General features: G+C 46.9%; 1 protein-coding gene across 1 annotated transcript in view; it reads right to left on the bottom strand.

The window, feature by feature from the left end:
• The window catches only part of LOC119287380 (disease resistance protein RGA5-like), an 11251-nt gene extending 2551 nt beyond the window's left edge, over positions 1-8700 (bottom strand). Inside the window, exons 1-7 of the mRNA XM_037566917.1 lie at positions 8551-8700; positions 7566-8427; positions 5071-7128; positions 4898-4941; positions 4135-4260; positions 3946-4055; positions 474-562 (exon numbers count right to left, since the gene is read on the bottom strand). Coding sequence (XP_037422814.1) covers positions 474-562; positions 3946-4055; positions 4135-4260; positions 4898-4941; positions 5071-7128; positions 7566-8419 — 3281 coding nt within the window. The 5' untranslated portion in view covers positions 8420-8427; positions 8551-8700. The remainder of the gene's footprint in view (positions 1-473; positions 563-3945; positions 4056-4134; positions 4261-4897; positions 4942-5070; positions 7129-7565; positions 8428-8550) is intronic.
• Between the last annotated feature and the right edge of the window lie 20 nt (positions 8701-8720).

Below are 8720 nucleotides of genomic sequence, written 5' to 3'. Positions count from 1 at the left end.
AGAGAGTAGAGAGAGAAAACAGAAGAAGAGAGGTAGAAGGTACCTATGGATGGAAATCACTAGTTAGTGTCGCTAGGTCAGTGCCACCTGTCACCTTTAGTGGATACTAGCACAATGCCGGTACATTGCAATGGAAAAAAGAAGGCACAGGTACTAAGAAATGTGCTATTTATGTTTGATCAAACTAGTTATCACTCGCTCCCATCTCAACCATCTGAGCTAGATCCAACATGTGGTGTATCCATTGTTAAATGGAACACTATTTCATATCTTTATTAGTTTATTTACAGGCATAAAGATAACATAAATGAGGGAGAGCTACAGAATGGATGTTCTGCCCCATAAACTGTGTTTGTGTGAAAAACGTCTACGAATCGTGCTTTTGTGTTATCTCTGCCAAAATTTGGGGTTCTATAGAGTTCGCCCATAGTTTAAATTCAGATTTGGCTAGCAGAACAATAAAGTAATCTTACGGTTCTAGCATCCAGTAACAACGCCTCTGGAAATATGGATTCTTCCGCCCATAGGCATAATAGCAACTCAGAGCATCAACATTTCCAACCTGCGACAATAAAAAATGTCATATCTAAGACAAAGTGGTAACATACTGTTTACTGATTAATGATTCACTAGCTTTAATTAATAATGAAACAACAAATATCATTCAATCATAAAAATATACAGAACATGTATTGAGATAACGATAATAATGTGCCAGGTTTTAAAAAAGCCATCACTACCAGAAAAACTTGTTTTGCCGACGGCCAAATCTATGCCGACGGCCCCCGTCGGCATATATGGGCATACCCCAACGGCCCAACTAAAGCCGTTGGCGTAGAAAGGCCGTCGGCGTATAACCATCTATGCCGACGGGGGCCGTCGGCATAGATAAGCCATCGGCGTTTCTTCGAATATACCTACGGTGGCCGTCGGCGTTTCTTCGAATATACCTATGGTGGCCGTCGACATAGAGCAGGTCGTCGGCATATAGCGTGGGCCCGTCTACCCGGGCGGTGATGGCAGTTTGACGGCGTCAGGCTACGCCGACGGGCTAACGGTGGCCGTCGGCATAGCTATGCCGACGTCATCGATCCGCCGCGCCGCCACGTTATCGATCCGTGTCATTCGCCAGTCCCGCGGGTAGCATTTCTATGCCAACGGCTAGGCCGTCGGCATAGGCCTGGCCCTTGGTTTTTGCCACGTCATTGATCCCCGCCCTACGCCACGTGATCGATCCAGGGCTCTACCGTTCCGTGTCCGGATCCAGTCAGGCAGCCGGACCGTCGGGTTTTGGCCACGAGCTGGGACCACTGGGAAGCGGCCCTCCACGCGGACCATGAGACCCATGCCAAGGCCGTGATCACTACTTTCTGGGTGAGTTCTCTTCAGAAGCACAAGTCCATTCTAGTTTCATGAATGATTTAACTCATGGCTTCTTCCATTCTTGTTTCATGCATGATTGTAGAAATTCTATCGAGTTCTTCCAGAGCACAGGGCTAGAGCGGACCAGATCGTGTTGCGCCAATGCAAGAAGAAGGCCCGCCAGATGCAGTACCTTGGTGTGAAGATGACCAAGGAAGAAGCGCGGAGGATGGGCATTACCTTGGAGAGGCCCGAGTTCTTGGCAGTAAGTATAAAAGATTTTTCATTATGCTTTCATATATTATGCTTTCATTATGCTTTCATTACCTTGTGGTACATTATGCTTTATGCTTTATGCTTCCATAACACCAATTTGGACACACCTACATGCTTTTATTATGTAGGTGTGTCCAAATTGGTGTTATGGAAAAGACGAGTCCTGGGTGGCATTGGTGGATCTTTGGTGTGATGAGGCTGGAGCCTGGGCGGCTATGAGAACCAAAAATAAGGCTAACCGAGGGACGGAGGGAGTACATGCTCAGGGAAACCGAAACCACTATCTCCACAAGGCAGTTAATGTATGACTAACCCCATTAAACATTCTTCTTCTTCTATTTACCATCACTTTCTTATGTATGACTAACCTCTGTTTGGTGGTGCAGGAGGAGAAACTGAAGCGGCCGCTCTCAGACATGCAGGCGTGGGAGATCGCCCATACGCGGAAGGACTCCAAGCCTGGCGAGCCCGAGTACTACGGCAAGAAGACCGCGGGGAGGAAGAAGGCCTACTCCGAAGCGTATCTGAAGTTACATCCTGACACACCTGACCCCATTGCGGCGCCTCTGGACGACAGGGCGGTGGTGAGCATGGGGCCCAAGGAGCACGGTCGGGAGGCGGTTCTCGATGCTGTGATCACTCCTAGTATCTCCTACACACAGCTTCGTCGGATCGACCCGAGCCTGAGCCAGCGCACGAGCCAGCCAGTGACCAGTGCACAGTCCCTCTTTCAGGAGCAACAATTTGTAAGTATTTTCCCTCTTATCTTCATTGCTCACTTTATTTTCCGCATTTAGTAGTTTTATGAGTTCCATCATGTCATACCGTAGGCCTACCTGGAGTACACACGCCAGGAGACCATGGCGTGGCATCAGAGGCTTTATGAACACCAAGTGCAGACGGATAGCCAGATGCAGCAGGCTTTTCAGGAAATGGCGGCCGGCAGGTGTCCTCAGTTCCCTCCAGCACAATGCCCTCCAGCACAACCAGTGCTGCTGAGCTTTGAGGAGTTTGTGGCACAGAACGCTGGCCCCTCGCCGGTTAGTTCATCCCCAATCTATTCACCCAAAGCATGTCATGCCTTTCAACACAATCATATATCCCGTTAATATGTCTTTTCAACATCCAGGGAACAGGTGGATCTACCGTTGGCGGTAGTCTTCGCAGCACTCCGGAGACACGGAGCCCGACCACTCCGATCCACGGAGGCGGAGGCGAAGGCGGAGGCGGTAGCGCTGCCGCTAGCAGTGACGACCTAGGCTTCGGCGGTCTTGGCGGTGACGACCTCCACGGTGCTCGACGTCCTGGCGCTTAAGCCTTTGGGTCACATTGTGGCGGTCTTGGTGGTGATGATACTTATATGCTAGTGATGTTTCTTATTGTTGTTTGTGAGATTCTTATATGCTTTGGTGGTGATGATACTTATATGTTTATGCTTTGCGATGCTTCTTATGATGTGTGATGATGAATTTGTTGTGTGATGCTGCTCCTTATTATTATGTGATGCATATATTGTTGTATGATGCTTATATATGCTGTATATATTCAAATGAATTGAGCTGAAACAAAACAGAAAAAAGAAAAAAAAAACAGGCAGAAACTATGCCGACGGCTAGGCCGTCGGCATAGAGCTGCCGTGAGCTCCTAGTGGCTGACACGTGGCAGGTCTATGCCGACGGCCTAGCCCTCGGCATAGTTTAAAACTAAGCCGACGACCAGGCCGTCGGCATAGCCCTGCTCCCAGGAGAGCCCAGTTGCTGCCACATGTCAGGTCTATGCCGACGGCCTGGTCGTCGGCTTAGTCTGAACCTATGCCGACGGCAAGGTCGTCGGCATAGACCCGCCCGAGGGGCGACGCTTGCTCGCCACGTGGCTCGTCTATGCCGACGGCCTAGCCGTCGGCATAGGTTCAAACTAAGTCGACGACCAGGCCATCGGCATAGACCTGACACGTGGCGAGCAGGCGTTGGCCAGGACTTGACGGCGGCCGCCGTTTGGAGGTAACGTTGCCGACGGCCAGGGCCGTCGGCATAGATTTACGGACACCGTCGGCATAGGACCTATGCCGACGGCCTCCCAGGCTACGCCGACGGATATGTTGCCGACGAGGGCCGTCGGCATAGGCCTGTCCCGACGGCCAGGGCCATCGGCATAGGGTGCGATTCCGGTAGTGCATTATACTATTGACAAGAAATAGTTGAATAACTAATGCCGAGAGGTTTCACAAGAGCCAGTAGGCTTAACTGTATTAATTGACAACAAGAAATAACCATAATAACTTGACTATGAGATTTATAAAAAAAATACCTTCAATCGTTTGTGAGCCTCTAAACCTCCATTCTTGTTCTTCCGCCATTCATGGCCATCTTTCCGGAAAAAGCGATTCAGACGGCGATTTTGAAGGAATAGTGAACCACCTAGAGAAATAGTACTATTATATCAATGCAAAGATACAGGTACACAGAACAAATTCAAATTGAAGGAGATGTGCTATACTGGCTGGCTTATTTGGTGTCTTCGAGGGGATCCAAAACCTTTCATAATTCTCTAAAATGTAGAGTACTTCAGAAGGCTTTAACCAGCAGCTCATTGCTTTTTTAAGAAGCACTTCCATATCAAAACCTACATAGAGACAAGGAACTAGAGGGTAAGATAAAAGTAATCGTGGCTTTAGTCAGATGTCAAGGTGTCAGCGCGTAGACCTCCCTGTCAAGATGTCAAGGGGTCGACTGTGGCAACAAAGAACACGCGATGTCAACACAGTACTATTTCTCTAGGTGGTTCACTATATGAGATATCCCTATATTGGAGAGAATATAACATAGGTGACTTTAGTGCCAGACAACAAACTTATATGAGTTACACTAGAATCATAAATGTATGTTGACACAAATCATGGCAGTTTCCGATAACCCTTTAGAACGAAGGGAGGACAAATCGCACCAGGTTATGCTGTTAAGGAAAACAAGAAATTCAAAAAGTAACAGCGAGGAAAGCTCCGCTCGAAATAGGATATGAACAAGAGCACTTGGCTGTTGAGCAAATTGACTGTGTTACAATGCAGTTTTATTATGTGTGCTACAAATAGGGAAAAGAGGAAATGCATAAGGAAAATACATGAATAAGAAAACCATAAGAATCGCATTTGGGCAGAAAATGATGCAATTGTTTGTGCATTAAAACTGCCAAAAAATATGGTAAAAGTCAGTTGGAATAAGAAGGGTTAGAGGGAGTAACTGCAAAATGAAATATGGTCTACCTGATATATGCAGACGTGAAGAGGACTCCGATAACGTAAAAACCCTGATTACAGCAACCATTTAGTGTCATTGGAATTTGGGCCACAAAATAGTAGTAGTGAGACATGTAGATGATTCGAGATACAAGTAAAGCAGGAGGCGGCAAGATATGTTTTAGAAGGAACAATCGTACCCGCTATCAGCTTGTTTCTTCTCATCTTCTCCGCTATTGTCATTTTTATTCATGTGGCCTTTCTGTTTTGTCCCCATGCTTGTGTGACCATAAAAGGTACAATCCTTCAATTGTATGTTGATTCGAGGATTGCTAGGATGATTCCTAATGGTGTTCGCCAAGACAGACTCCCAATCAATTCCCGCACCCCCAATTTCTGCAGATATATCTTCAAGGCCTGACAATTGCTCGATGATGATAGCTGCAGTACCATGTTGATCCACTCCAGAGCTATTAAAACCTAGCTTGAGCTTCCGAAGATTAGGCATTGCACCGGCCTCAAATTTGAGCCAAGGCACACTACACTGAAACTTGAAGTACCTGATAACTGAGAATCCCGCCTTGTTGAAGACAATCTGCTCTGCCAGCTTTGTGCAGACATACAACGATAGAGCAGTCAATGCTGGCAATCCCCTGAGAACTTCAACATCATTCCCCGTCAGTTCACTGACCCCAATCTTCAAAATGCTGAGCTTGCAGAGATGTCCGACCCACTTCGGGAGGCTGGAGAAGATGCAAACACGCGACGATAACTTAAGCCTCTGAAGAAGAGCCTGGGGTGAGGATACGTTGCTCAAGTCGTCACCAGAAATGATCATTCTTTCACCAACAGCAACATTCTGACAATTTATACAAGAGGATCCTACACCTACAGGCGCCAAAGTTAAAGACTTAAGGTTGCTAAGTTTGCAGAGAATTGAGCCCAGGCATAGCATATTATTCTTCAGATTTTCAGACGGTAATGTATGTATGGTTAGCTGAAGATCTTGCAGATTGGTCAGCTTGCCAAGCCTCTGCAAGGTTTCCATTGAGTTAGTGCCGATATCAAAATATCCTAATGTGCGAAGCGATGTCATGTGGCCAATTCCATTGGGAAGATTTGTGTCAGCAGGAAGGATGAGGTGCAGCAAGTGCGGCAAATGAGTGATATCTTCTGGAACTGTGCTTGCCCTTGCATCTATTTTCAGTGTCTCCAAAAACTTTAGACCTTGCACCTTGGTTGCTTGTACTTCTAAGTTGACATTACATGTGACCTGCAAATATCTCAGCCGGAAAAGCTCCAAGATGGTAGTGAGGTCCAAACTGATGCTCTCATCATCACCCCAAAATTGCAGGATTAGAACCTGAAGAAGACGGAACTCTATCATGGAAGGCAGACAACTGATGACCCCAAAAAAGGCTAGTGTTCGAACTTGGGATAGCCTCATATTTGTTGGCGGAGCGGCGTCTTCTGCATTACCAAAGTGAAGAGACAGTCTACGAACTTTGTCGGAGAGTGTTCTGCTTGTCTGAGAATGATCGATTGCAGTAACGAAATTCTCTTCGTTGGACTTGTGCTTAACAAAATCAACCACCATGTAGTGGACTGTGCAGGACAAAATCTCACATGTGTCACTTGTATATATAGGTTGGATCATTCTGCTACTGATAAGCTCATCAAAATAGGCCCCTGACATTTCCTCCTCGTCCTTTCCTTCAGTTGCACGGATGAAACCTTCAGCTATCCATTGCTTTGCCAAATCATCCTTCCATATTACGTGGCCCTCCTGATATATACTGAGATACAGCAGGCATGCCTTCAAATGCGGAGGAAGATTGTTATAACTGAGGTTAAGTACTTGTTGCATCCCTTGTAACGTAGGATTTGTCCTTAAACCATAACTCAAGAATTTATCTACATAATTCCACTGCTCAGGTTTGCCCATCTGGCTTGCTAAAAGACTGGCAATAGTAACAGTTGCTAGTGGCAAACCACCACATTTTCTTATAATACTGTTTGAAATTTCAATGGATTCTGGAGGGGCAACAACTGCACTCAAAAATATTTTTCTTGAGTCATCCTCACCAAGAGGCTTCATCTTGAAAACATAACTAGGATCATAACCACAGCATTTTAGGGCCACGTCCTCAATTTCAGTCGTTATTAGTATTCTGCTGTTACAATTACCATCCGGCAAAGCATAGTTAACAATATCCCAAGTTGTGGTAGCCCATACATCATCAACTACGATCAGGTACCTGAGAAATAAATTTGCAATTTTGTCGCAGATATCAAATAGACATAATATAACTGTTAATTGCGAACTTCAAGAGATACTCTTAAAGACAATATATAGCATGCAATGAATGTACTTTGAAAATTTACCTTTCTATCTGCACAGGTTCATAACTAGTATAATTAAAGAAGAAGAAATGACCTCAAATCATACTCATGAAATAAGATGACCTTGTAACATATTATTTCCTAGCTAACATGTGTAATCATACTCATAAAATTTACCTTTCTATCTGCACTCAATCAGGCAGAACTCTACATTTCCTAGCTAACATGTGTAATTAATGGTTGCCTTGAAATATTAACTTCTTTTATAAAAGAAGTCTTAATTTACTCTAACTGTCTCACCAAGGTGATACAAGCGAAAGTAGTTCACACCCGGCGTATGCATAACTATTACCTCTTATCTTGGAGATGCGCCCTTATATGGGCAATTAGGCTATGCACTTTCCAATTGCTGGGGGGCTGATTTGGTTGAATTTGTGAGAGAAAGCTGATGAGAAGCCTCCTGATATCCGGCTTTTGAGATGATTGCACAAACGCGTGGCACTCGAATTGTCCTCCGATTCTGTGGTACACCTCGCTGGCAAGTGTGGTCTTACCAACTCCTCCAGATCCAACAATGGAGACGAACTTGAGCTTCTGCTCTCCTCCTTTGGCCAGCCACACTTCGAGCGTGTTCATAGGGCCATCGATACCAACAAGGTGGTTGGCATGCTCCCCACGCAGATGCCAAAAGCCAAAAGACGTATCACATCTAGAAGCAGCAGCACCGACACCATCACGGCTAAACAAGCTGTATCGCCCAAGCGCCTCCTGCGAGCGCACGCTGAACTCTCTGATTTTGTTAGCCATCCATAGGCGCCGCTTCAGTTTCTCCGGAAGCCTAGTGGTCTTGCTGCCGCGGCGAGAGTTCCTGCGGCGAGGGATGCGGGCGGAGATGCTCCTGGAACCCGCGGCGGCGGCGGCGGCGGCGGCGGCGGCCTGCTCGTACTGGTCGATGCAGTCATCGATGTCGTACGACAGCTCGCGCGCCTCCTTCATCAAGCACCCAATCATCATGGTACCGTCCTCCACCGTCGGGCGGTCGTGGTCCTGGAGGATGGCCATTATCTTGTCGAGATCTTGGATGATGAGAGGGATCTCGTCCTCCGCTCCCCTGGGCAACATGTGACCGTGACGACGCAGTAGCCCGTGAAGCTTCGCGGGGAGCTTGGACATGGCATCCACCAACGCACAGACCGGAGCCTCCATAGATCTCTCTAAGCCAAAGCCAAAATAAGTGCAAAATATATCACCGCATTCAGAATTTCAGATGTGCAAAATATCAGCGAAACACTGTAGAACTAGCGATATGGAGAAAATCAGTGAGAGAGAACAAGCACCTTCCCGGCGGTAATGCTCCCCAGCTAAAACGCTTTCAGACGTGCGCGGAAGGCGGTGCTCGGCCGTGGGGGGAGGGGGAAAGAGAGAGCGGCGGCGGTCAACGGTGGCGAGGTGGGGAGGCGGATGTGCGTGGGAGGGATTATTGCTGTCCGGAGTGTGGGACTTGGGG

This window comes from Triticum dicoccoides, chromosome 4A, assembly GCF_002162155.2.
Source record: "Triticum dicoccoides isolate Atlit2015 ecotype Zavitan chromosome 4A, WEW_v2.0, whole genome shotgun sequence".
NCBI lineage: Eukaryota > Viridiplantae > Streptophyta > Magnoliopsida > Poales > Poaceae > Triticum > Triticum dicoccoides.
This window is presented reverse-complemented; position numbering and strand designations above follow the sequence as displayed.